Source organism: Mauremys mutica, chromosome 17 (genome assembly GCF_020497125.1).
Source record: "Mauremys mutica isolate MM-2020 ecotype Southern chromosome 17, ASM2049712v1, whole genome shotgun sequence".
In the NCBI taxonomy this organism is placed as follows: Eukaryota; Metazoa; Chordata; order Testudines; family Geoemydidae; genus Mauremys; species Mauremys mutica.
Genome location: NC_059088.1, coordinates 22,679,702 through 22,706,444, shown reverse-complemented (window position 1 = coordinate 22,706,444; position 26,743 = coordinate 22,679,702). Strand labels below are relative to the sequence as shown.

The window sequence follows — 26,743 nt, the reverse complement described above, 5'->3', positions numbered from 1 at the left end:
CGAGTGCAGGTTAGGGTTGGAGGCCGCTTGAGTGTGGGGTTCCCACGATCCAGCCCACAATAGCATTTTGTTTGTTCTCATTTCTTTTGCATGTACCAAAGTCTCAGATTATGGCTCTGATCTCACTGCCTCAGGATTGCTCTTGGCTAGCATCCTGCATCCCCTGCTCCTGGGGGAAGCAGTGTTAAATGTTTGGGGTAAACGTTGGCTCTGCAGTGTGGCTCAAGTCATCTGTGCATGTGCAGCAGGACAGAGGCTCTGTTGCAAGCCAATGTTTGACGGTAACCTGACATCAGAGTAAGTGGCGGGGCTGTGGCACCGTTTACTGAGAGTCCCAAATGTTCAGCCCCCCTCACGTGTATGTGACTTGAAAGTTGTGACTTCTCTCAAAACTGGTGTAAAATCAATCCTTTGGGGGGGGATTTGTGACTTCAGATCTAAATGCGCCTGCCACCAGCTGACAGTCCAAGCAACAGGCTGCACCCCCGGTGGGCAGATCAACCCCAATTCTGGCTACCAGCACAAGAGGCTGGAGGAGTGCCTCCCCACAGGGTGAGTAGAGTGGCACGGTGCTTTCCTTACGCTGGGTTTCTGAGACCAGCATGGGCACGAGCTAGGGGCACCCATCGGAACTCCTGGGTTCTGTTCCTGGCTCTTCCGCTAACTCCTGGCATTGGACAAGACACGTCTGACTCTCATCACTGTAGTCATCGAGTACCTCACAGTTTTAATGTAGTTATTTTCAGCCAAAAAACCCAACCCCAGAAGTAGGGCATGACATCATTCCTATTTTACAGATGGGGAAACTGAGGCACAGGCTTACGTGATTTGCACCTAGTCTCACAAGAAATCTGTGATGAAACAGGGAATTGAAGCTGGGTCTCCCGAGTCCCAGACTAGTGTCATAACCAGTGCACCATCCTGCCCGCAAGAAACTTCCCTATAGTGCAGTTCTTCCTGTCATGTGTTGTTGCAAAACGAACTTCGCCGTAAAGCACTTTGAGCACCTCTGATTAGACTGTACAAGCCCAAGGTATTGCTAAGGCTCCATGGCAAATTGGTCCTAGACACGGCACCAGGGAGGAGTTCAGCATCTGTGGCAGTCAAATGCTGCCGGCTGGATATTCTGTAACCTGCTCAGATTAATTGCAGAGCTGAATGTGGTGAATGCAATCAATGCATGAGCTGTCTGTCACATTGCTAAATGCTCTAAGGGAAGGCACTCAGGTACTATGGTGATGGGCACAGTAGAACAGTTGCTAAATTGTAGTGGACCGACAAGTCAGCTGCAGTTGAGGTTTATTTTTATAGTAATGCTGTCCCTGAATTCTCAACCTACTGCTGATTTATTTATTGGTATTAGTAACACAAATGCATTGGAGAAAGCAGGGGGCTTCTGCACCAAAGTAATTTATGCATTATTTCATTCTACAGCAGTTCAGCCTTATTCTGTGGGGTGTCTCAAATCCCCCAGTACGTCACTAGATATCACTCATCTTATGGCAAGCGATTTACTTTCAGAGACAGGGTTATGTCTGGACTTCTGTCCACCTCTACCTCTAATAGGGATAGGTCCAGTGCTCTTCAGCTGTGAATGGGGGAGGGATAGTTCAGTGGTTTGAGCATTGGCCCCCCTAAACCCAGGGTTGTGAGTTCAGTCCTTGAGGGGGCCATTTAGGGATCTGGGGCAAAAATCTGTCTGGGGATTGGTCCTGCTTTGAGCAGGGGGTTGGACTAGATACCTCCTGAGGTCCCTTCCAACCCTGATATTCTAAAACTGTCCTCAGTGGGTTTTAAATCGGTTTCTGTAACAAGCGTGACCAATGCTATGTGCCCTCTACAGCTGAAAGCTGGGATTTCCCCACTTGTCAAAATACGACATCTACAAAACCCAGGCAGTGCTAAAGTAACATGGCAAGATTCAAATGCAACCCAGGCAAACGGAGTGTCCTGGCCTCACCTCTGTTTGGTGGTGTTTTAAGAGCTCAGGCTGGGCTTTGAAACTTGCAGCGATAACCATCTGCTTTCCCTTTCCCAGAGTCTATGAATGTAACAAGAGATGCAAATGCAACACGAACATGTGCACCAATCGCTTGGTACAACACGGACTCCAAGTCAGACTCCAGCTATTCAAGACTCAGAACAAAGGTTGGGGAATCCGCTGCCTTGACGATATTGCCAAGGGCTCTTTCGTCTGCATCTATGCAGGTACAGCTGCCGTGGTACTGAATATCTACCTGGAAGTCCTTTGGTTAAAATGAGGCATGACTAACACCGATCTCTCTCTTATGAAATGTCTGCTCCTACTAGACAGCGCTGATATTGCCAACAGTCCCAGAAATCAAATACTAAACTATCCTTTCTTAAACCAAACAAATATTTATATAAAATGGTACCGGCCTTAGGTTTTCTTTTTACAAAACTTCAGACTCTTAACAGAATTGTCACAAACCTCCTCACGTGCATGTTCAACTCATTTAAGGATGCACTGCAATTTAAGCCCTGCTTTTCCCCGTAAACAAGGAAATACAGAAACCACGGTGACTGCGGTGCCAGTATTGAGAAGTGAAGCATTTGCCAAGAGCGAAAGCTTCCCTTGTGGCGTTCATTCAGCAGCATTGCGCCTACACCGCTCCCTGCTTCCTGTTTGTTTAAACAATCTAGCACTGGGTAGCCAATAATTGAGTGTTGATGTTGCCTCCGTGCTAGTTTCTTATACAAACTTGTGTTCTTGGCCTACATGAGTCCAGATATCGTAGCCAGTAGAGAGACTGGACACTCTGGCTAATCAGTCCTCTCTTCCGAGAGTCCCTGGCTGGGTAGGGCTGTCATGCAGTCATTAAAGTGCAGCAAAACAAAGAAAGTGCCTAAAACAGGGTTCTCCTTGCTGGCGTGACCTGCCGGAGAAGCTCCACACTAGGGCTGATTGGAAATGCTGCCTCAGAGCCCGCACTCTCTACGGGCTGTACTGTATTTCCCATGACACACCATGGTCTCTCCTCTTGCTTGCACTTGCATTGTGGGAGATGTAGTTCCTCTGGGGTCCCGGCACGTAGAGGAGAATGGGGACCTTAAGGTCTGGAACTACCATGGTGGCATTTCAGATGAAAAGTTTTCTTTCCGTTTTCTGGTATTGGGCTTTTTAACAAAGTTGAATTTTTCCAGACACTTTTTTTTCCCCCACTTAAATTGTTGAGTCAAAACCCAATTATCCAATGAAAAATAGCTTCAGTGGAAAACGCTCCACCGGCCTTAGTCAGCTGCTGTTATACTTCCTGCTCTCTGATTTGGGGGTCAGCCAGGCTCCGCTCAGGCCCACCAAGCTGTTTTATCCCCCCTTGATTAGCCACAGGCGTCGCATGCTTTGTTTTCAGAGCACAGCTTGGGTGTAGGCCCAGGCCTGGTTCCTTTGGAAGGGGTAACACACCCACTAAAGTTCATGCCACGCTTGTTTTCTAGGGAAAATCCTGACGGACGACTTTGCCGACAAAGAAGGGCTGGAGATGGGGGACGAGTATTTCGCCAACCTGGATCACATTGAGAGCGTGGAGAACTTCAAGGAGGGCTACGAAAGCGATGCCAAGTGCTCCTCCGACAGCAGCGGCGTGGACCTGAAGGACGAAGAGGAAGAGAACACCGGCACCGAGGAGCAGGAGGAGTCCAACGAGGACAGCTCCGACGACAACTTCTGCAAGGACGAGGATTTCAGCACCAGCTCGGTGTGGCGCAGCTATGCCACCCGCCGGCAGACCCGGGGCCAGAAGGAGAACGGCCTGTCTGAGACAGCCTCCAAGGACTCCGGCCTCACCCGGCAGATCAGCCACGACGAGGTCGCCGTGGCCGCCGCCTGCAAACTGCCTGTGTCCGAGGAGACCTCCAAAAACAAAGTGGCCTCCTGGCTGAGCTCCAACAGCATGTCGGACAGTTTCCAGGACAACGATAGCGCCTCCTCGTTCAAGATGAACGAGGCCAGCGAGGTCAAGGCAGGCAAAGTAGAAGTCCTGGGTGACCGGGACAAGCCCTCCACCTCTGGGCTTGGGGGCAAGGAGGCCTTTGGCTTGGATGCCGACTCAAAGATGCAGAAGAAAGAGGTAAGCGAGAGGCTGTTGTGATGATTCTCTAAGTACAGGGCGTTCCCCGTCACTGGGGAGATGGAGCATCATCACCCCTCTTTATAGATGAGGTGCAGAGAAGGGGAATGTCTGGACCAGCCATGCCTGGATCCCAAGGCTGAGCTAATTACTTGGCTAAGCGGCCACGAACAGGAATGTAGCTGTCTAAAGGGTAGAAGCAGCGAGGGATTGGAGTGATCCAAGGGCTAGTAATTGAAGGAATGGGATGGCATTAAGAAAGGGAAAAATTAGGAGAAGATTGAACAGTGAGATCTGTTGGACTGGGGAACAGTCTCCTATGGGAAGTTGAAGTGTCATATTGTAAAATACTTAATCCCTGGAGGACAGATTTAAACCTGGGCTGAGCAGGGTGAGTGGACTTCATGGAAATGAGATTGAAAACTAAGCCCTTGTGGAAAGTCCCAGATGAAGGTATAGCCAGTGGAAACCAGTCCCCAGAGGAGTCTCTTATGGCTAGGGGGTGACAGGACTGTACGTCTCTGAGACGCTAGATCTATATTCACGGAAAGCGAACTGCAGCCTGCAGAAGAGGTGGTAACTGTCTCTTATGTTTTTCATGTTGCAGGAATCTGAAGAGCCAAACAAGCTGTCGATGTAAGTGTTGAAATATTTGAATTTGAGTGAAAGGTTGCAGCTTACCAGTGCGCTCTAGCCACCTTTACTGCCGCAAGCACTGGCGTGTGTAGATGCCTCCCAGGTAGTTAGGCGGGCCTCCGGGTGCAGCCAGTGAGGGAGGTCCATGGTAGCCAACCGAAGGGGCCGGGAAAGCTGCCGAGGCTGGTGAAGCCCTTGCATGTTAGGCCACGGAACTGGACTGGCTAGACTAGCAAGTTACAGTCAGGTGTGACCGTCTCTTACCTGCTCCAGTTCTGTTAGAAGCCCTCCTGGGATCAGTGTGTTGCCGAGGCTCCCTAGGCAGGGTGGGGAGCTGGCTAGGACGCGGCGTGGGGAGCTGGCTAGGACGCGGTGTGGGTGACTTGTTTTGTTCTTGCTCCCTCCAGGGCATCCGAGACAGGCAAGCTGTACGGCTATAATCCGAGCCCCATGAAACTCGAGGGGATCCGGAGGCCACCAAGCAAGACTATCATGCATCAGAGCAAAAGGCACTTGGCTCCTCCCCAGCAAGCAGCTGACGTAAGAATCGTGCTTTAGGGCCTGTGCCTTGCGGGTTTTTCGGTTTGCACTGCAGGTTGGCGTGAGGCCCTCTTTAAACTCAAGTCCTTTACACGCTCCAGCCTGATTAAGAGCCACCCCCGGTCCAGTGGATTATGATGGCTAGTTCCTTGGGGTTATGTCTTTCCAGGGTTTGCTTTGAATTGCAGGCACCTGTATTTGGGTTTTGAAGGCTCTGGCTTGCTATGGGAAAGCAGCTGCAGTGACTTGGTCTAAATGGGGTGAGAGACTCCGCGGTGGGGACTCTTACGTGCGTGGGGTTCAGATAATTGCCAGAATTAGTGTTAAGAAGGAATTGTCCCCAGGGCACGTTGACAGGGATCGTAGGTTTCCTTATGACTTCCCCTAGGACACTGAGCATCTGTTGGGGTCAGATAGACCTACCCCATGTAGTTGATCTCTTGCAATTCCAGCGAACGTGGATGGATCTTGGCGCTTCCTGACTTATTTCTTTTTGTACGAGATTGTTCACTCCAGGTTGGGCAGACGATCACGTGTGTTCTGTGATCCTTAGCTCTTCATGTGTGTCATATAGTTCATACAACATTGGGCACTGAATTTGGGGTCTTTTTTAATCAAAACACTTTCTGCGTCATTGACCCCTAGTTGCAGAACATAAAGGCAGCTATTGTAAAAGTTGATTAAAGCAAAGTTCTGACCATTAGTGGTCATTAAAGAACTTCTTTCACTCAGCAAGGCATGGGGTGTTATCTCCCAGTGTTCTGGTCAAATCCCACCTTGGAGTTACTAACCAGCCTCTCAGATTTCCCCCTGCAGTTTCAACCTGACCATTATTCTTTTCCCATTTAATAAACTGTGGACTGTAGTGCTGCTTTGCGCTGTTAGCTGCATGTTTGGGTGGCTAAAATCCTTCCTGTCCAAATGGTCTTCAAGCCAAAAGGTGCTATAGACATTTTTCTGAAGTCTCTAGGCCTGTTCATCAGGGTTCCTGGGTTCTGTTCCTGCCTTTTCCATGTGTGTATTTAAAATGACGTCCCCGGGGTATTGGAAGTTTTAATGAATGAAAGGGCTTTGATGGTTGCTGAAAGGCACAGTATTTAACCTCCGCTCCTTGGAGGAAGGAGAGTTCATACTCAGAGGCTTTAGCAGCATTCTGGAGAAGGTAAAAAGATGCTTTTGGCCTGCATTGCAACCCCTCTGAGCCGCTGGTCTACGTGCATGTTTACAGGATGTGCTGACGCTGTCAAGTAGCACGGACAGCGAGGGCGAGAATGGCCAGCCGGCGGCAGGACAAGCGCAGGGCAACACGAATGATAGTGATGACATCCAGACTATTTCCTCTGGCTCAGAGGAGGAGGACATCGACGATAAAAAGAATTCCTCTTCTGGTCTAGGTAGGTGCAGCCAGCGGCATTTTGCTAAGGAGTAATGGGATTGAACAGGGAGCTCTGTACAGAGGGCAGATGCAGGAGGAGAAACTGTGTTCAGAAGCCACAGGAGGTGTTGATAACGTGATGCTAAATGTGTCTCTAGTGCCCTGGGCAGAATAACCGTATCTGCATATTACACTGGTCCCAGTGCAGCCGACTGCAGACTAAATTCTGATCGAGGCCTCAAGTTTCTCAGAGTGACTGGTTTTGGGTGCCCAACTTGAGACACTTGAAAGGGACCTGACTTCAGATGGGTGCTCGGCCCTTCCTGAAAATCAGGCCCCTCTTAAGATACCTCACAATGGGCACCCAAAATTACTCCTCAGTCTGGAAACCTTTAGGCCTGAGATTCTGAAGAAAGAGCGATTCGTTTTCCTGTGGATTTCTGGGCACGGACTGGCATTGAGTGGGGAGCCCAGGACTCCTGGGGCCCAGCTTCAGAGGGGATGCAGGATTTTGTCCCAGCTCTAGAAGCTGAATCCTGAATGGTCCATGAGTCCTGGCAGAAACAGGGCAGCGCTGGTTGAGCAGGCAGCGCTGGTTGAGTTGAACTGATTTCAGCCCACCGGCTACCCACAGTAACGTCACTGCCGTAGACCCCTTTAAGGAAGTGAGAGGAAACCACGCGGTGATTGTCTCTCTGTTTTGGCAGGCCCCGTTAAAAGGCAAGTGGCAGTGAAGTCCACACGGGGTTTTGCCCTCAAATCGACTCACGGGATTGCCATAAAGTCGACCAACATGGCATCAGCTGACAAGGGGGAGAACACGCTAGTGCGCAAAAACACCCGCCAGTTTTACGACGGCGAAGAGTCCTGCTATATCATTGATGCCAAACTCGAAGGGAACCTCGGCCGTTACCTCAATGTGAGTTTCCTGTTCTTGCGCGCTCTCCCGGGCAGTGCTGCAGAGGGTGATGTGCGTGTCCCCTCTAGGAGCAGCAGCCGTGCTGTCTGGTTCTCGGCTTCTGTTTGATTTGCGCAAACGTTGCACAGGAGTTTCACTTCTCTTAGGTCTCCTTGTGAGTCCAAATCTAGCCTCAAGTGCAACTTCCCCCTTTGCCGAAGTGCGAATTTCAGCCTTGTCCTGGGGGGTTTACTCGTCCTGGAGACCCGTGACTGCCAGTTCTGGGGGCTGTTCAGTCAGCACCTACTTGGAACTGACCTGAGTTCAGTGTCGCTTCAGACGTCCGTTACTGAGCTGTCCCAGTGCAGGGGGCTGGACTTGACTTCTCCGGGTCCCGCCCAGCCCTGTATTTCTATGATTTAAAGGTGGACGTTAACCTGAGGCTTTAACCTGCTTTAGGTTTGTACGGGATCCTGTTGTTTGTCGCTCTGTGCTCGACTCCAGCCCGGCTTAGCAAGGAAGTGAAACCTGTCAAAGAAGCTGCTCCACAACCGAGCGTATTTGCTCTTGATATAGGGTGGGGGGTGGAAATGCAAGGTTTGACGGTGGGATGCTAAGTGTGAAATACAAACACTACGGGCTCTCTATACATTACAAGCCAGAACGTGATACAAAGGCCATTCCTTTGAGTCAATATCACTTTCTGTTAAATCTTGGGACTTATTCCATGTAGTGTGTGTGGAAAGACAATCGTAACCCCTATTTCAATGGGCTTAAATCTGATTCAGTGGCTTAATTAGCGAGCTACCTGTTTAAAACCACTGCAGCCCACAGTCTGCTTGTTCCCTGCCTGCCACAAGTGCCTGGTCACAAACTGGCTTCTCTTGTCCCTTTACAGCATAGCTGCAGCCCCAACCTGTTCGTGCAGAATGTCTTTGTGGACACGCATGATCTCCGTTTCCCCTGGGTTGCCTTCTTCGCTAGCAAGTAAGTGATCTGATGCTGCCCAGGCTGAGAAGTTTTGTTGGCGGTAGGACTCCTGCTGGAGACACTGGGTGCTTTTTAGTTCCTGATGGTTCTGAAGAGGCCTTGAAGTTTTAAACCTCCTGAAGTTTCACTACTTGCTTATGCCACAAGGATTCTAATGTGTCTTGTGACTAGCCCTGGGCTTGGGGAGTCAGGGCTTCTGGGTTCTCTTCCTAGCTCAGTCCCTGGCTTATTATGAGCTTTGGCAAGTGATTCGTGGAGAGACTTTCAAAGACACAAGGTGCAGTTTAGGCACCCAGCTGCCTTTGAAAGTCTGTGAGAGCAGAGCCCCACCTCCCATTTGTGCCTTTTGAAAGTCTCCCCCAGGGCCTGCCGCACCAGCTCTTGCCAAAGTAACTGGGAGCTGCAAGTTCTCAGCTCTTGGGCAGGGGAAAGTGCGGCCAGTTAATCGTTGGCGAAATTGCACCTTTCACAGGTTGTGAAGCTTAATCTCTCAAGTACTTTTGTGGCCTCCATTACTGTAGCACATGTGCACCTCAGCTCTTTAAGGAGGTAGAACAGGGCTTTTATGTCCCTTGTACAGATGAGGACTGAGGCCCAAAATGTCTGTCTGTGGCAGAACAGGGAATTGCACCAGGTCTCTTGGGTCGCAGGCTGGGTCTAACCACTAAACCGTCCTGCCTCAGCATCCTATAACAAAATGTACTGGACCAGCCTTCACTTTCTGTGGCTTTCCGGAGTCTTCCCAAAAAGAGCAAATGCAGCACCACTGTGGCACTCTGGCAGTAGCAGGGAAACCATCTCGGTCCCTAGCCGCTGGCTACGCCGCCCTCTCCCCACCCACCTCTTTTGTCACATAGGCTGCTTCCGTGCAAAGCTTGTGAACTGCTTATCTTCCGTCGAGGCTGGTGGCGCTGCCAAGGCACGGATCTCGCTGATGAGCAAACATAAGCTTTGCCTGTGTCTGCTGGCAGAGATACACCACTTCCTTGGGAGCTCCCCTAATCTCCCAGCCGCAAGGCCAGCAACTGCTTCTGCTAGCTCAGTAACGCACGTGCCTCCCTTCCTTCTCAGGAGGATCCGAGCCGGGACTGAGCTGACCTGGGATTATAACTACGAGGTGGGCAGCGTGGAGGGGAAGGAGCTCCTGTGCTGCTGTGGTGCTATCGAATGCCGAGGCAGGCTGCTCTGACCTGACCACGCCGGTGCCCGCCTCACGAAGGAAATGGGCTTCTGGCCCTGGATTCCCCAGGGCTCGTTATTCTGAGCCAGAAAAAGGTTGATTCTCAACCCCAGGCATTGTCCCTCCCCTCCCTGCACAACCCTTTGTCTGTGAGGGTGACATACTGTATTTCATCTCGAGCGGTTTCTAATTACACCCTGATTATTTGTAATTTTAGCTGTTACAAAGCTGGTTACGTAACTGGGAGCTGCCCCGTTCACTTGAAAATATGCCCACAGGTACACAGACCACAACACTATCAGGTGAACCCAGGGTAGCTTGGCTCTGTGCGTAGGGCTGAGACGGACAGTAATGTTCCCAGCGAGCGACTGACTCACTGCTCAGGCACTCAGCTAGCTCCTCGACTTAGTACCTGTCCTAGTGACAGCTCAATTCAAGCATGAAACACATGAGGCAGGCAGTACAGAAGGGTCCCCTGCTTCGCCATCCTCCAGCCAGCCTCTGTTGCACCCAAGTCTGCCATGTCGAATCCCCCATCCCCAAAAAACTAGGCAACTACAATTAGAATTGGTGCCCTCTTATTATCACTATTTCAACAAAGGGAAGCATTTCAGAGAGACGGGTAGATCAGCCAATCCAGGAACCGTATTGGGATTTCCCTGGGGTATCACTGAACATGCTGGTAAGGCCCTGGGGGAGTGAACCAAGGTTGGAGTTAAATCAAAATACTGAGGAGTTCAGAAGAAAGGAGATGTCTGGCCTACTTTCTCTGACTTGGTCCTTTTGTAAAAAAACAACCCTGCCTGCCATTGTAAGCAATAATCGATGCATTTCTTAAAAATAACCTGACCCCAAATCAGTGCCCCCACCCTGCAGTACAGCAGGAACGTGTAAGTGGCTTGTGGTCTGCTTTTGGGAGAGCATCACTTCCAGGAGAGGATTCAGAGCGAGGCAGGCTGTGGGCAAACACGAGTGAGCACGTGGGATTTGCCTAGGAATTGGACTCTGGGAACAACGCTCACTTGTTGGTTAGTGAACAACCCCAGGTCTTTAAGGCACTGCCAAAGCCCATTATGGCTCCAACTGCGTGAGGCTTCTATACAGCTGCTCCCAGATGATACAGATGTGGAAGGAGTAAGATCAAACTTAACTGTAGCAAGGGGAGGCTGTACCTACCCCTGCTTATACAGTACTCAAAGCAGGCACGATGAACTCCGGCCCGGAACTCCTCTGACTTCAGGGGAGCTAGACCAACGCTGATACAACGCGGTTACTTGCTGGAGCTGGAGTAGCCATGTTGATTGCAGGGTATGAGTGTGTCAAGGCAGGTGAGGTAATATTTTATGGGACCAACTTCTCTCACCTTGTCTAGCTCGAGGAAGCAAGAAGGGTCTGAAACCAGAGTTTCTGGAGACTGGTGCTTAGTTACACAGCTGAGGCTGCTTTGCTTGGTCTAGGGTTACATTATAGCTCCATCAAATAGCAGACTAACGTCTTCTGCAGTGCCAGGACTCTAGCACACAATTCCGCCTGCCAGGTGAAGGCACATTGCCTCTCAGAGCTTTGCATGACACCTGCCCTCCTCAGGGCAGTACATGTCCAGCCTTCCCTGGGGCTAGAGATGCCAGGGCACGGAGCTCACAATGGAAAATCTAAAAATAGCGGCTCAGAGAACCGTGCAGCTGCAGGTTTGCATGAGGAGCTTGAGCTCCTGGGGATGTGAACAAGCTCCAGAGGCTGCTGCAGCCCCTCCACCCAGCCTGGCTTTAGCAGAGTGAACAATCACAGACAAACCCTAGCGCCTTCTGGCTGGGGCACTTCATTTATTTACATACACACCCAAGATACAAACCAGTGAGTGGCTTAGTTTTAGTGAGGCTGCCTCCTCCTCAAATGCTTTTCAACAAGGGTGTCTAGCAATGGAAACTGAAGTGGTAAAATCCAAGTGACAGTAACTAATTCGAGTGAGGCATGGGCTGCTAGAGGGGCAAACCCCCACTGCCAGGCTCCAGCTGACGCTGGCGGGAGGAAGCTTGGGCCGCTGCCGTGTAAACACGCACATCTAGCTTGTGGGGTTTCTCAGGGGCCAGGCTAAGCTTTCCAAGATCAAAGGGCGAAGCTAAAAGTTGCTCCTTTCCTTAAAGCAAACATATTTTTAGGCCTCTTTTTGCAGGTGCTGTAGCCTGTCCAGGTCCCTGCCCATCCAAAGGGGTGAGTGACTTCCTTGTAAGGGGTCTCTTATTAAACTCAACCTGTTTACAAAGAGATGCCCTTTACCATCCGAAACCTCTAGCACCGGTTTAGCTTCACACACTTGGGAGCGTGGGCATTGTCACCACGAATCTGCCAGAACCACCCAGTCAGCACATGGCACCTGCCAGAGCCTGAGGCGATCCCTAGGCACCAGCTCTCCAACCGCAGCAAGGGGCAGGGGCCAGGCTGAGTTCACCGAACCAGGCTAGGGGAAGTAAACTGTTCCGGTTGCTCCCTTTTTCCAGCCTGCAGCAAGCCAGCTCAGGGCCAGACCGTCCCCACCCTGCACAGCCCTGAGCTACAAAGAGCATCAGTGCAGGCCCTTCTAGTTAGAAACCAGTGGGTCATGGGAACTGAGGGTCCCTGGGCCAGCAAGGGGGTCACTCCTGGGCAGAGAGCTACTACACGTGTGTGGAGAAAAGGAACGCCACCCTTGCTAATGGGCAGAGTTTGACCATGGCGTTTGAAGTCTTTTACAGTAATTACCTTTCCTAGGACATCTGAAAGCTCCTCCGCTCGCTGTCTCTGTCCATTTGAGGGGCTGCATGGGAATCTGGTAGTGCTAATGGAGAAGTGCTATTAATAGCAGCGTTAAATCAGTGGCTCGTTCCTCCCAAGCTGCCCGTAGCCACACTAGTATTTCAGCAGTGTCGCCTCAGAGGGGCTGCAGCAGGTGGCTTTTCTGGGACGTGGGAGGCCAGTTGTGCTTAAAAATAGGGCAGTAGAAAGCACGTAAAGTTCCAGCCCCCCCTCTCTAAGCATGCAACACCCCCACTCTGGGCTTGGTTCTCTCAAGTGTTCAGGCTCTTAAATAAAGGCCTGACTTTCAGAAGTTCCCCACACCTCCCAGTGGGCCTCACCCAGGTTTCCAAGAGACCTCAAAACCCAGCATGCTGAGTGAGCGCTTTTGAAAATCTGGCTGCTTATTCTGATGCCTTAAAAATGGGAGCCGATCCCTGCTAGCCTTGGGATGCTGGTAGTGACCAAGTTAGCACCACAAGAGGACGCTCCTGAGAAAACCGCACCAGCTCCAGTCTGGCAGGAGCAGCACAGCTGATATGAAAACTGCCCCACATGTTTCATAGTGATCCAAACCCCTCAGATGGGGGGTGGGTGGGAACAGGGTGACACTCCAACAGAAACCACCACACCTGTTTTTACAGAAGTTTTAGTTTATTTAACTTTTAATAAATTTTAACTTTTAAAAAACAACATTTTGGTCTGAAGTTAGGTTAATGGTCCTTTTCTCCAACCCCTCTGTCTAGCCTGGAAAGTTTTACTGCCTTCAGCATTTCAGCCCCCACCGAATCTGTTTTTACATGAAAGACTCTGCGGTCCAGTTCCTTTTTGTACTTAGTCCTAGCTTTAAAAAAAAAATAAATAGAAAAAGAATCAGTTGCAAATTCATTTGTCCATTCATAGCCTGGGCGGAGGGGGGAAAAAGCACATTAGAAGGGAAGTGGAATAGATCGTTCTTAAAGGTGATCAGAACCAATTCTTATAGAGCAAAACAATGGGGTGTATTAAATCCCCATCGAAACAGATACTAGATAGTGTGTCTAAACCACACAGCTTCCTTCCAGCAAGTGCTCAATAGTGTTGTCTAATAAATCAGCCATTAATACCCAGACGTTCATCTACTTAACTCAGCCTCCCCCGTGGTATAACAAATGTCACCTGATCCCACAAGTCTGTTACTGTGGTGGTGAGCTGTAAACAGCACAAATTCCTTCTGGCTGCTCTTCCTTCCTGCTCCCCAGAGCAAGTCAGGGACTCTGCTCCTCGTATTCCTTTGCTTTTCTGGGTGCAATGGGCACATCTCGGTCATGCTGGGGAGCCAGCCGCCAAAGCTTTGACCTCCATTCACTAACGGTGGCAAGTAGCAAAGCCAGAACGAGACCCGTCCATCTTAGTCCCTGAACTCCTTCACTGCAGTGGAGCACAAGGCGCCCAGGAGGGCCTGAACTGCAGAGCTGAAATTGACAGGATGGTCTCTGGCCTTCCTAGGCTTTGATTTCGTGCCTTTGCTATTACCCAAGAAAGCAAAATAAACTCCACTCCCCCCTGCACAGGAAACACTTGTTTCCTCTACAGCTGGAAAGGAGTTTGGGGAGAGGGTTTGCAGTCATTTCCAAAAAACCCACCACCAAAGGGGAATGAGTGAGTCTTTGCGATTGAATCCAAGCCCTCGGAGGACATCAGAGTTCTGCTTTTGTGCGTTATTTCCACCAGCAACACAGCTCGGGGATTCCTTTCCAGAAACACGAGAGTCGAGAACAGAGCAACTCGAGAGGCAACGAAGCCATACCTCACCAACAAAACAGACGGGGAAGGAACTGGCGCCAGCTTTCTCTGTGGATGTGTGTGTGTGTAACACACAAAAACAGAGAGCCACTGGCCATCTCTCCCTCCGGTAGCAGTCTGGCTGTGCCTTCCACTGTGCACCTAGAGTTTGGGGACGGGGCCAGACAGTCTCGGAGAAGGGAATCCTCGCGTCCCAGTTTGGTTTTAAGGCAGCTGGGTGAGGATAGAGAGAGACAGGACACTGCTGTATGGCGGTGGCACGAGGCGCTACCACCTCTCCCCCCCCAACAAAGTTGGCACATTTCTATCTGCAGCAATAGGAAAGAAAATTGACCTCAAATGATGTATTCTAAGCACACGTGTAGGGTTGGTGCTGGCACTCCAGGGTCCATTCCTTTAGCCTCCCCCCAGCTGGGTCAGCTATTTCCACTAGATCAGCTCTGAGGAGAAGAGGGAGAGTAACTATTTATAGGGGACAGGAGGGAGACCCTGGCACTACAGTTGGTGGCAGGGTGGAAGCTGAAGTTCTCTTGACGTTTTGGCCTTCTCAGCTGATGCCCGTGGTGGTGGGGCCGGGCGGTGAGCTGGCGACACCTCCACGTGCGCCTAAAATCAATCGGTTTTCCGGTGGTTGTTGTTCAGGACGGGGTGCCCGTTGGAAAGGGGCCCGTTCTTCGTCACTTCCTCCTCCTCCGTGTTGTCGGTCTCCTCGCGATCACTCCTTTCGTCTTCCACCACCTGGAGGGGTTGAAAAGAAAGGGGCTTCACGAATCAAAGTGAAACGGGGCGAGCGGGCTAGAGCAGAGTGGGACTGGGTGTCAGGACTCCTGGGGTCTGTTCCTAGCACTGCCACTGCCTTGCTGCGTGACCCGTTTTGCTTCTGTGCCTTAGTTTCCCTTAGACACCATGAGCGGGGCTTAGTGTCTGAGGCCCATTCCGTCCCCAGCCCTGCCCCTCCTCCATTAGTGCCATCTGCACAGGCGGCTTTATGAGCCAGGCACCTGACTGGGAATTGTGTGAAATCCTCCCACATGGGGGCCACACAGGCGCTTTAGATGGTAACAGATCCTGCCTGGAACGGAGCTGCACTCACACCTGTGACATGAAAAGCCCCCTCCCCATTTACCCCTGCGTCACACAGGTCCCACTGATCCCCTACTGCCTTGCCTTCCCCAGAGATGCTCCAGGACCTCACTACTGAGCTCTGGTTTCTCCCTGCCTCTCCCCGCTCCATGCTGTTGCCCTAGCAAACTTCTCCTGTTCCTAGAGCACCACAAAGCACATGGCCCTACCAGCCCCAGACGCCCTGGGACCTGCCACTGGAGCCTCAAATCATGGTGCTGCTTAGAGCCCCAAGGCCCAGATCCTCAGAGGGATTTAGCTGCCTAGTTCCCATAGGACTCAGTGGGAGATAGGCGCCGGAATGACTGAAGAGCTGGACCAAAGGCTTTTCTCTAGCTTCAAAAAGGTAATAGAGCCCCCAGTGCTCACCCCGCCACCCCCCTCTGCTCCTCTGACAGGAATCTCTGCACTATTGCACCACAAACAAACAAGCAACCCTACAATAAACACCCCTGTCCCCATCGTGTTATTTGTCCCCATTAATCAGGACGAGAAAACGCCCCCCCGACCGGTCTTAAAAATTGCTGATCTCTTCCACTTCCCCATCCTCCCCGGAGGGGTGGCTTCACTTCGCTTCCCTCCTGGCCCCTGGGTTCCAATGTAAGCGAAGGGTGACCTGGAGGAGAAAAAACAACCTCCCCCCTCCTCCCTCCCCGCCAGAGAAAGTGAACCTGCCTTTCCAGTTATGAACTTGTGGGCCATGCGGATGATGAGATACGCCCAGAAGATATGCAGCGACTGCAGCACCACCATCATGAAGTTGAAGAAGTAATAGCCGAAGAAGGGCGGGTACAGGTCCAGAGGATAGACCACGGTGCAGTGCATGATCCTACAGGAGAGCACAGGAGACCTCAGACACGTTCACTGTACTGAAAGTGAGGCAGCTACGCAACCCTCCTGGCTCACACGGCTCAGAAGCAAAACTGGCAGCGTGGCCTAGTGGCCAGAGGGCCAGACTGGCACTCAGGAGCTCTGGGTCCTATTCCCGGCTCTGCCACGTACATGAAACTCCTGGATCAGCCTCCGACCGCCAGCTTTTCCCGCCCCACCACCCGCAATGCTGTCTCAGGCCTAAGAGCAGCAGCAGGCCACGGTCAGAGGCTGAGGCGCTTGCTCACCAGAAGGGCAGGATGATGAGGCGCGTGACGATGAAGATGGCAGCGAACACGATGAAGATGTTGTTGCAGGTGTTCTTCCAGCCGGCGTAGTTAAACATCTTGGCAGACTGGGGGCGAGAGGCCAAAGCCACAGTAAGCGGCGGTGCCTTTGAGGTGTGGGAGATGTGAGCTGGGGGCAGAGCGTGGGCCTAGGGAGGCTCGGACGAGTCATTGCGTCTCGGGGGCTCTCCCACCCTTGTCAGTCTCGACTGGGAGCTCCTTGGGGAAGGGGCTGGGTCTTGTTCCGTACCTACAGCACCTCGCACAACAGGGCCCTGCCCTTAGCTGGAACCTCTAAGCACTAAAGTAGAGCAGCTATGCTAAGAGCAGCTGCTTGGTTTGGTTTTCAGGTAGGGCTGGCGTCTGAGAGCTCCCCCAGCTCCCGATGACGGACGTCTCGACGAAACGCCCAGTCATCCATTTCACATTAGGTGTATTGCTGCAGCACCCAACGGTCCCGGTGCGCCAGATGCTGCCCAGACACACAGCGAGACACTGTCTCCTGCCCCAAGGAGCTTAGAGTCCAAATAGACCAGGGATGAGTCTCTGGACTCCTGGGTTCTGTGCCGGGCTCAGTGGGGCAGCCCCCCCACCCCAGGGGAGAGAGTCCCACTGGCTTCACGGGGGCGCCAGGGGTTCTGCTGTCATTGGCATCGTGGTCGTGTGGTGCATCAGCCATGGGGAAGAGCTGCAGGGTTGCATGCTGCTCTCCCCCCCGGCTCACCTCCAGCAGGTAGTCGGCAGAGTCATGCAGGGCCATGATCAGCGTTCCCGCCCGGATGTAGTTGGCAAACCAGGAAAAGCTGATCAGGATGATGGTGGCCACGTGGTGGATGATCTGCTCTTTGAAGTCCTGCCAGGAAGAGGAGGGAGGGGAAAGGAAGGGGTTAACCCCCCAACAAACAAAAGGAGGGGTCAGACCCCAGTCCAGCCCCTCCTGCCCCAGATACACCATGCCTGCCCTGCCAAAAAACTTCCTACCCCTCCCCCATCCCCAAACACACCAGCCCCTCCTCGTCCAGCACTGCCAAGCTGCTCACCCCCCCAGCCCTGGACACAGTCCTCCTCTTGGAGGGAGGCAGATGTGCCCCCCTGCGATATCCCAATGGGGGCTGAGAGGGGCTGCCTGGGGATCACCAAGCAACTACACCCATGTAGTGGGGGGAGGGCCACATTCCTAGTACCAGGGCTGGTTTGGGGCCACTGCTCGCCCTATGGAGCTAATGGAGGCAGCCCCAAGCAGAAGCCCTCTGACCCCAGGAGACTCTCCCCTCCCAAGTCCGGGAGGCCTAGGACTGATCAGGGCACAGGGGATTCTCTCCAGACTCCCGCAGGGGCGGCAGGGCCAGCCCAGTGCCACCAGATCTCTTCCCCATTCAGCCCAGGACTGGGGACGCACATGGATCTCCATCCAGCCCGCCTGCCTCCTGCACAGCCAGGCACGCGGGAGACAGCCTACCTTGCGCTTCACGTCGGAGGCGATGCTGAAGAGCAGGGACCAGTAGAACGACAGCTCGATCATGTAGTACCAGTACTGCGACGGCAGCGTGGTCTGCAAGGCAAACGGGACCAGAGAGCTCATCGTAACAATGCTCTGCTGAAGCATGTGCGCGCGCCCTCTGCTGGATGGGATCAGAATGGCACTGCTGTGTGCCATAAGCCTGATTCTGCACAGAACTAATGGGGATTCTCCTGTAGCTTAAGCGGCAGGGACCTGAGCTTTGGAAGCAGGAGGATCTGAGCCTTGACATCACCCTGGATTTCCTAAGTGGCCACAGGCCACGTATTGCACTATCCTAGCAATTCCTCAGAACTCCCTCCGAGGAGATGTTAACCACCGAGTAGTTGCCAGGTAACCATCCTGACTTCGGAGCACGGGCACCAATGGACGTGCGTCCCAATGAAGCAGGGTTTCATTGGCTCCCCAGGCAGCTATGGTGGAAGCTGAGCCAAGCCAGGACTCTCTCCGCTCATGGAGCTGAAGGAGAGAAACAGCCGGCTCTGCCCACGGGCGCTAACCCGACAGCAGGTGTGTGCTGGACTCACCTGGATCGGGTACCCTTTCCACACCTCCTTCAAGTCGTAGAACCAGGGCTTCTGTGAGGAAAAGCAGGAGGGGGGAAACAGGGCCGGGGTTAGCAGGGCACCTTGGCCAGGACGGGGTGAGAGACCGGGAAGGGGTCGAAACGGCAGATCTTACTTACATCCACTATGACGGCCATGCCAGCAATGAAAGCAATAAGGTAAAAGGTGAATCGCCAACTGGAAAAAGGAAGCAGATGGTTCTCAACAGAGGAGCATGGGGCGGGGTGTCGAGGAGAGAGAACACATCATGGGAAGGGCAGGTAGGGCGCCCCGGATGCTGGGAGCTCCAGAGGGAGCCGGCCCAGGGGACACAGGGTTGAAGTGCCCATCTGGGTCACCGGGGACCCTTTCTGTGCCTATCTCGTGATCCAGTAGGGATGGAGCCTCGTCCTATGCCGTGAGAAAGCAGGGGGGAAGCGAGCCTTGCAGCCGCTGGGCTTTAAGAGTCCCCTCAATCCTGTCACCCTCTTGCCTTTCGCCTTGAAGCTGGAGCCGTGCTGGGAGCCCAGCTGGGCTCAGGAGCAGCGTTCACAGCGGGCACCGGCCTGGGCTGGGGAGGGAACAGGCTCCTCCACTCCCACCACCACCAAACCTGCCTGCTCAGCCCGGTCAGTTCTGATGCAGCGCACGGAGGTGACAGGGCACTATGGGCTTAAGGGGATCACCCCAAATGGAATCCCAGGGCCCCCTCCGCCACCATTCCAGTGCTCACAGCCCACAGACGCTCCCTTCCCACCACTGGAGAACCACCCCCCCGCCAGGTCGCATTACGACGAGAGTCCGGGTCCGCCCTACGGTGCCCAGCTCAGCACAGAGCACAAGGGGGTCCTGAGTTCAAAGGGAGATCGGCTGCAGGGGGCGCTGCAGACACCAGGGGGCAACAGGGTCGCCGTTGCATGGCTGGGCAAGCGGCACCAGGCTCTTACCTGGCCTCCCGGAACTTCTTGAGCAAGCTGGGCCTGTCCTGGTTGCGCCTGCGTCGGAACCAGCGCTCCACCTGCCGGACCATGCAGCCGCTCTTCTTGGAGAGCATCTCGATGTCGCCCTGGGAGGGGAGAGACCCGGGGGCGGTTACCAGGGCGACCCAGGGGCTGGCTGGGCCCCAGGACCAGACGACAGGGTGGTCAGGAGTCACTTGTGCTGGGGAGGCAGAGGGTGTCTGCCTGGCAATCAGTGCTGTGCAATGGCAGCTCGCTTTGGTCTCATGAGCTCAGGTACTGGCCATAGTGAAGGCGCCAGGCGGGGGCATCTAACAACTCTCCAGGGGCCCTGAGCCGGTGCTGCTGCAGCTTCGCTGCTCCTGAGCTAGCGAGAGCGGGTCCGTCTACACCCGCTGCAGCCCCAGCCCACTTGTTACCACGTGGCCAGGCCCCGAGACAGGCTGGGAGCTGCAGGCCCTGGCAGCCGCAAGGGGTTTGTTTTGAGCCTTCAGAGCCAGTGACCAAGGGCTGAGAGAGTGAGAAGCTGAAAGCACATGGGCTGAACTAGACAAGTGCAGGGTACCAGCTCCTTTGCAATCCTGATCCCCAGCCTGTTATCCTCTGCCGGGGACCCTCACCCCCAGCCGGTACCACCCTGGCCAGCCCAGCTCTGGGTTTGCCCCACACAGAGCTCTGCCTGGGCCCCTCATTCCTGACCCCCATCCCCCTGCTATCCCAACTCCTCACACCCCCAGCTCTGCCGGTGCCCCACACTCCCACCCGGCAGCCCCCTGCTATCCCAGCCTTAGGTTCCGCAATCCCAACCTGCATCCCCCCTGCTAATCCGGCCCGGGGCTCCCCCTCTGCCCCAGCAGCTGTGCCAATGCCCCTCAATCCTGCCTTGTACCTCCTCCCTGTTAGGCCAGCTCCGGGAACCCCCTGGGCAGAGGCTGACACTCTGGCCAGCGACCTCCTGAGGATGAGGCAGAGCACCTGTAATGATCAGGAATGGACCCCCACCCCGCCGGGGGGAAAGACCAGTGCTTTAGCCCCTGAATCACTAAAGCTGCATGCAAAAGCACCCCTGAGCCCTAAATGCAGCCACTTGCTCCTCAACTCGCCTCCTGGTTTCTTCCAACACACACAGCCAGATTCATTTCATACCATCACATTAATGCCCCAGGCGCCCGGCTAGCCCCGTACAGATCAGCTCCCAGAGACTCCGGGTGGGAGAGGGCAGCCCAGGACGCCTCGCCTGCAGCACCCCGGCGCAATCCCAGCGCCACGCCTGTGGCAGGCAATACAGCCCTCCCCCCCGCCGGTTGCACACACTGTACCTGTTTGGGGTGTTTTGAGGAGGAAGCGTAGAACTTTTCTAGCACAGGATTTGGGGTGGCTTTTAATCGGATCTTCTCCTTGACGTTCAAAAGCCCGGCTAGTGGGGTTGCCACATATCTGGGGATGGGGTGAAGGGTGGAGAGAGGAATGGGGAGCACAGGCAGAAAACACGTGGTTAGAATAATGCTTTAGAACATGGAGGCCCTTCCCTTTGTGGCAATCCGGCGTTGTTATAACATGAGGCCACAGTCTGGGAAAGGGACAGCGCTGCTGCTTTCCCCCATCTGTGCAAGGGGAAGGACACCGCTCTCCAGAGTACAGCGCTTTGAGATCTACTGATGGGAAGTGCCATGGAAGAGTTAGGAGGAGGAGTTAGTGTGTGCAGCACCTGGTACTGTGGGGCTACCAGAATACGCCTAATTATTAGGTTATAACTCTTCAAGGCAGGAACCGTGTCACCTTACATTTGTGCAGCTTCTGGCAAAGACACACCCATTACTGCTCGGCCTGTAGGCCCTACCATAACACAAATCCATATGGACAATCAATTCCCTCCTGCAACCTGACAGCCCTCTGATCAGAACTCCAAAGCTGCCTGTAAAGTCACTGACCAGAATTCTGCTGGGCAGTGGCCATTAGGTGGAAGTCAAACCCACATGACAGAGCAAACCTACCTGGGCCAAAGGGGTGCAGCTATGTCCCACAGATGGCCCGGGAGGAATCTTAATATCCTTCCCATTTTACAGATGGAGAAACTGAGGCATGGAGAAGGGACTGGACTAACTCCTGCATCATACAGTTGGTGAGAACAGTGTGTCTAATCCCACTCCTCTGCCAGACCAGGGGACACAACCCCAGAGTCCTGACTTCCAGCAGCTGGAGCAAAGAGTTAAAGTCACCAATGTGTGTTTTGATCAGAAGACCTGCCAGAATGGAGGTGATTGATAGGTACAGGGGAAGTAAAGGATTAAAAACCAGAGTGGGGGATCTGAAATGATGGCTGGGGAGACAGAGCGAAAGAAAAATTAATTGAGGGAAGAGAAGGAAGGCTCAGGGAGAGAGAAGTGAATGATATGAAAGCAAAGAAAGACTGAGCATGTCTTTAACTGAGGGGAGAGGAAAAAAGAAAATGGGTGAGAAAAAGACAGAAAGAAAGAAAAAGTCAAGGGCCGGGAAAGTGACTCTTCCATTTGCTACACAGAAAAGAAACATCTCCAGCCCCCTACTTCCCAGTCCAAGACCCCTGCTTTCACCCCACAGGGGCTGGGCATCCAAGGTGGTTTGCTGACAACATGTGGGGAGACATCCCCAAAGAAACCCAGCCCCGTCCTCCCCCAGCTTCATGCTGCTCGTCCCACCCAGCTGCGATCACAGCAAGATGCTCACAGGCATAGAGCACCCAGGGCACACGCACAACACGGGCAGACGGCTCCCGATGGAGCTCCGCCCACCCACCATGCCTGTGCCCGATCCCCCAACAAAGCCAGCTCTGTTCTCCCATCTCCGTTTGTCACCACGACAGTGACGGTGATCTATACAACAAATTGCTCTTTAATGCCTCGGCCCAGCTGTTCCTGCCTCAGCCCCCAGCATTGCTGAGATACCCGGGATCGGGGGCCGGCGTGCACAATGCGAGCGTTTGTGCCGCGCTGCCTGGGCCGGGTGCATATAAGTACATGCCACATGCTCCGTATTCCTAGAAGCTAGGAGGTTAGAGGCCCTCTGCCAAGCTTTCTCTCATTCCCACAGAGGTCAGTGCAGGCTGCAGCCTGCAGTCCATTGCCTGCTGCTTTATGAGGTCTGGGTTTACGACTTTTTAGTATTTGGAGGGAAGGACAGCATGTGTAATACGATGTCTATGCTGCGTACCTTAGCTGTGCCGCTACAGCCGTACCCTTGTAAGGTACGCAGTGCAAAATAAAACCACCTCCAATGAAGGGCAGTAGCTTTGTTAGCGGGAGAGCGTCTCCCACCGACAAAGCACTAACCACACCGGCACTTTTCATCGGTAAAACTTTTGTCGGTCAAGGAGTTTTTTCACACTCCTGACCGACAAAAGTTTTGCCGACAGAAGTACAGTGTAGACACTGCCCAAGTGAAATAAGGAGATTCTCCCCCTTCATTTAAGGCACCCCTAGCCCACACACTGGACTGGGGGATTCAGGACTCCTGGGTTCTGTTTACAGCTCTGAATGAGGAGTGGGGTCTAGTGGGTTAGTGCAGGGGGCTGGAAGTCAGGATTCCTGGGTTTTACTGCCAGCTCTGAGAGGGGAGTGGGGTCTAGTGGTTAGGGCAGGGGGCAAGGAGTCAGGATTCCTGGCTCTGGGAAGGGAGTGGGATGTGGGGATTTGAACTGAGGCCAGATTTTCTAGACTGCTCAGGCACCTTAACAAGATCTGGGTTTGCAGAAGCGCCTAGCACCTAATGTGCACCCAGTGTTATGAAAATCTGCCCTCTAGGGGCTGGATATTTCCTCACTATCCACCAGGGGGCGCTCCTTCAGCTGGCTCCAGCCAGGCTGCAGGAATGGATGCTGACCTGGCCTCCCCTAGGTACTCACATTTCGAAGAGGTGCCTGACGACGAGGAAGAGGAAGGCTAAGGGGATGGTGATGTAGAGGTCCGAAGCCTTGGCATAGACCCGCCCATCCTTGTCTTCCAGGTCTGACCATGTCAGGTTCACTGGCAACCAGAGCCGGTCCCACCAAAAGTAATTGTATAACGTCTGGAACATCCTGCAGGGGGAGAGACATGGAGTGATTCATTCATGCTCCAGGGTTCCCTGCACCTCCTACCCATGCCCCTGGGCAACAGTGGCCAAGGCCCCTGCCTCCACCCTCGGATCCCCAGCACCCAAGCTGCAAGGAAGCACAAGGACACGCATGACTTATCACGGCTACTCCAACCCTCGCAGCCCCGGGATCCCACCGCTCATCACCGCACAGGCCCCCTCCTGTCCCAGAGCAGAAGGAGAATCACCGTAAGCCCTACAGTGCTAAGGACACACAGGGAAGTGGTGAGACCGTAGCTGGCATAGGGGGCGGAATGCTGCAGCTGTTTAAACACCGCACGGCAGTTTAGCAAGGAAAGAACCTTGTATGTGACTGAAATCGCAGGGGAAATCCAGGGAAGCCAAACGTGGAGGCTCTAGGGTTGAAATGCACCATGGGGTCTATAGTGGCTGCAAAGGGTCTGGGTTGGGACCAATGTACAGCAGGTCACATGCCACGTTCAAGTCAAGACGCTCTCTAAGTACAGATGTGTACGTCCTTCAGGGCCGGGACTGGCTTTTTGTTCTGTGTGTACAGCACCTAGCGCCAGGGGGTCCTGAATGGCGACCCTAGGTGCTACCACAGTACAAATAAACTGCATCAGATAGGAGGCACCAGCAGCACAAATGCACCCAGCTCTGCATCTAGCTTTCGCTCACCTCCATGCAGAGTTCCAGCTACTAGTCCCCCCGGGCCCATCCTGGCCACGCGTGGGAGATCCGGTTACATTCTGCCTGGGGCTCAGAATAGGGGAGGCTGAGCAGGTGACCGTGGCTTTCCCAAGATGACTGCAGCACCCGGCTGTGACACACAGTCACCTTGACAAAGGGTCCCTGGTTCTGTGCGAACAACTCTCACCTCAGACCTGACAAACTCACTACACCAAACATATCTTACAGGATATTTATCCATCAAGCATAAGCTGTAACACAGGGGTGAGCAAACTTTTTGGCCTGAGGGCCGCATCTGGGAATAGAAATTGTACGGCGGGCCATGAATGCTCACAAAATTGGGTTGCGGTGTAGGAGGGGGTGAGGGCTCTGGCTGGGGGTGCAGGCTCTGGGGTGGGGCCAGAAATGAGGAGTTCAGGGTGTGGGAGGGGGCTCTGGGCTGGGGGAGTGAAGGGGAGGTGAGGCCTCCAGATGGAGATGAGTTTGGGGTGTAGGAGGGTGATCCGGGCTGGGATTGAGGGGTCTGGAGAGCGGGAGGGGGAATCAGGGCTGGGCCAGGGGGTTGGGACGCAGGCTCTGGGCAGCGCTTACCTTGAGCAGTTCCCAGAATCAGCGGAATGTTTCTTCTCTGGCTCCTATGCAGAGGTGTGGCCAGGCAGGTCTGCATGCTGCCCCGTCCACAGGCACCGCCCCTGCAGCTCCCATTGGCTGCGGTTCCCAGCCAATGGGAGCTGTGTGGGCGGCGCTTGGGGTAGGGGCAGCATGTAGAGCGGAGCCCCCCGGCTGCTCTTATGCATGGGGCGGGGCCATGCCACTGCTTCCATGGGCCACATGGAGCAGCCCCCGACCCTGCTCCCCGGCTGCAGCGCCAGAGTGGGGCAAGCACCAGAGCCCACTCCCCAGCGGGAGCTCAGGGGCCGGATTAAAACGGTTGGTGGGCCGGATCCAGCCCATGGGCCGAAGTTTGCCCACTCCTGCTGTAAGGTGTCTAAAGAAAGCTCGTAACTTGTCAAGATTCACAACTGTACAGGTACTAGCAAGGACTAACGTGTTTCTACTGACAGTATGCTTCATGGACTTGCAGTAAAAAAAATCAGTCACCAGGATACAGGTCTCGGTGACGGCCCACGCAGGCAGGAGGGAGTTGTCACCCCTCCTCTATTTAGCCGGTGATGCAATGCAATGTTTAGCCTTGCACCATACAAACAAACAATCAAAACCTCTTAAAGGTGAAAAAGGAGCATTGCAACAAGACCCGGGCGCGCCGGGGCTGTGAACAGGGACAAAAAACTGTTTCAGTGTCAGAGGACGGACAGGTTCTTTGGATCTAGTCACGGAGGAAACCCCTTGGGGGGCAGGGGTGTTTTCACGAACGTGTGGATCCTGGTCCTTCTGCAACAGGCTGAACGTTGGGGGGAACCCGACTTTATTAGCTAGGAAAGGGAACTACTGATAAGTGCTGACCCAGCTTTGCGTTTTGTTTTGCGTTGCAACCTTTTCTCTCCACCGCTCACTCTTGTTTCTAGTTAAATCTCTATTCTCTCTCCGATAAACCCGCTTTGGTTTTAGTAAAAGTGCTCACAAGTGCAGAGTGGTTTAAACATTATGGTAAACTAGGGCACACTGCTCCTGCGGGGGCAGAGGAGCTGGGATTTCTGTGAGCCTCAGGGCCTGGATATCCCAGAGGAACGATTCAAAAGAGCCTCTTGGACTGGGGCGCATCTCTTGTTCACCGGCAAGGCGAGGACAGGGCTGGCATAGCCTGGAAGAGAGTATCTGGGTGGCAGAGAGGCTGGTGGCGTATGACCAGCCAGGCGTGGCCAAGACTCAAGCTGGAAGCAGGGGGTGGTAAGAGGGCTCTCAGTGCTGACTGTCAGGTTGGCTCTCTGCTGCCTCCCCCCAGCATGCGCAGAGGAAGACCCTCCAGATCAGCCATGGGGCTAGTGCCCTGCCACTCTGACAGCAGCTCAGTGCAAGCACAGCGGATGTCACAGATCCAGTCCAGCCCGCTCCCTGGCAGCGAAGCCAAAGAGAGGAGGCTGCCCCAGTGTCTGGGTCGAGGCCCATCTCAGTGTGAGCAGCCTGTATGAAACAAGGCTGAAACCCACCAAACTCCTCCCCTCCCCCATGCAGCTGCCTAACATGCTGTGCAGTCTGGCACTGGGCTCCACCCTAGAGATGGCTGCCCTTTAGCAGTGCTGGAGAAACACAAGCTCCCCCTTCCTGCATGGGCAGGGCACCTGGGTTCTATTGCCAGCTCTGCCAATGCTCTCAGAGTCATTGCCCCATATGCCTCTGCTTTCCCTCCCTGCCTTTGCCTTGGCTATTCGGACTGTGAGCTCATCAGAGCGGGGACCATCTCTCACTCTGCGCCCAGGCAGGGTCCCGATCTCTGTGGCTGTTGTAATACTCT

General features: G+C 53.7%; 2 protein-coding genes across 9 annotated transcripts in view; one reads left to right on the top strand and one right to left on the bottom strand.

The window, feature by feature from the left end:
• The window catches only part of SETDB1 (SET domain bifurcated histone lysine methyltransferase 1), a 29,845-nt gene extending 16,490 nt beyond the window's left edge, over window positions 1–13,355 (top strand). For all 5 annotated transcript variants that reach the window (XM_044991599.1, XM_044991600.1, XM_044991601.1 and 2 more), the window contains exons 14-22: window positions 436–552; window positions 2,039–2,208; window positions 3,460–4,091; window positions 4,699–4,727; window positions 5,135–5,267; window positions 6,496–6,661; window positions 7,350–7,561; window positions 8,439–8,527; window positions 9,602–13,355. In XM_044991599.1, the coding sequence (XP_044847534.1) occupies window positions 436–552; window positions 2,039–2,208; window positions 3,460–4,091; window positions 4,699–4,727; window positions 5,135–5,267; window positions 6,496–6,661; window positions 7,350–7,561; window positions 8,439–8,527; window positions 9,602–9,719 (1,666 nt within the window). In that variant the 3' untranslated portion in view covers window positions 9,720–13,355. The remainder of the gene's footprint in view (window positions 1–435; window positions 553–2,038; window positions 2,209–3,459; window positions 4,092–4,698; window positions 4,728–5,134; window positions 5,268–6,495; window positions 6,662–7,349; window positions 7,562–8,438; window positions 8,528–9,601) is intronic.
• Window positions 13,118–26,743, bottom strand: part of CERS2 (ceramide synthase 2) — a 52,873-nt gene continuing 39,247 nt past the window's right edge. For 2 of the 4 annotated variants that reach the window (XM_044991606.1, XM_044991605.1), the window contains exons 2-11: window positions 23,450–23,623; window positions 20,889–21,006; window positions 19,558–19,676; window positions 18,751–18,808; window positions 18,593–18,643; window positions 18,006–18,098; window positions 17,271–17,399; window positions 16,508–16,614; window positions 16,065–16,218; window positions 13,118–15,005 (exon numbers count right to left, since the gene is read on the bottom strand). In XM_044991606.1, coding sequence (XP_044847541.1) covers window positions 14,880–15,005; window positions 16,065–16,218; window positions 16,508–16,614; window positions 17,271–17,399; window positions 18,006–18,098; window positions 18,593–18,643; window positions 18,751–18,808; window positions 19,558–19,676; window positions 20,889–21,006; window positions 23,450–23,622 — 1,128 coding nt within the window. In that variant the 5' untranslated portion in view covers window position 23,623 and the 3' untranslated portion in view covers window positions 13,118–14,879. Of the gene's footprint in view, window positions 15,006–16,064; window positions 16,219–16,507; window positions 16,615–17,270; window positions 17,400–18,005; window positions 18,099–18,592; window positions 18,644–18,750; window positions 18,809–19,557; window positions 19,677–20,888; window positions 21,007–23,449; window positions 23,624–23,867; window positions 23,953–26,743 lie in introns of those variants that run through there. The other 2 variants (XM_044991607.1, XM_044991604.1) reach the window with 2 other exon arrangements.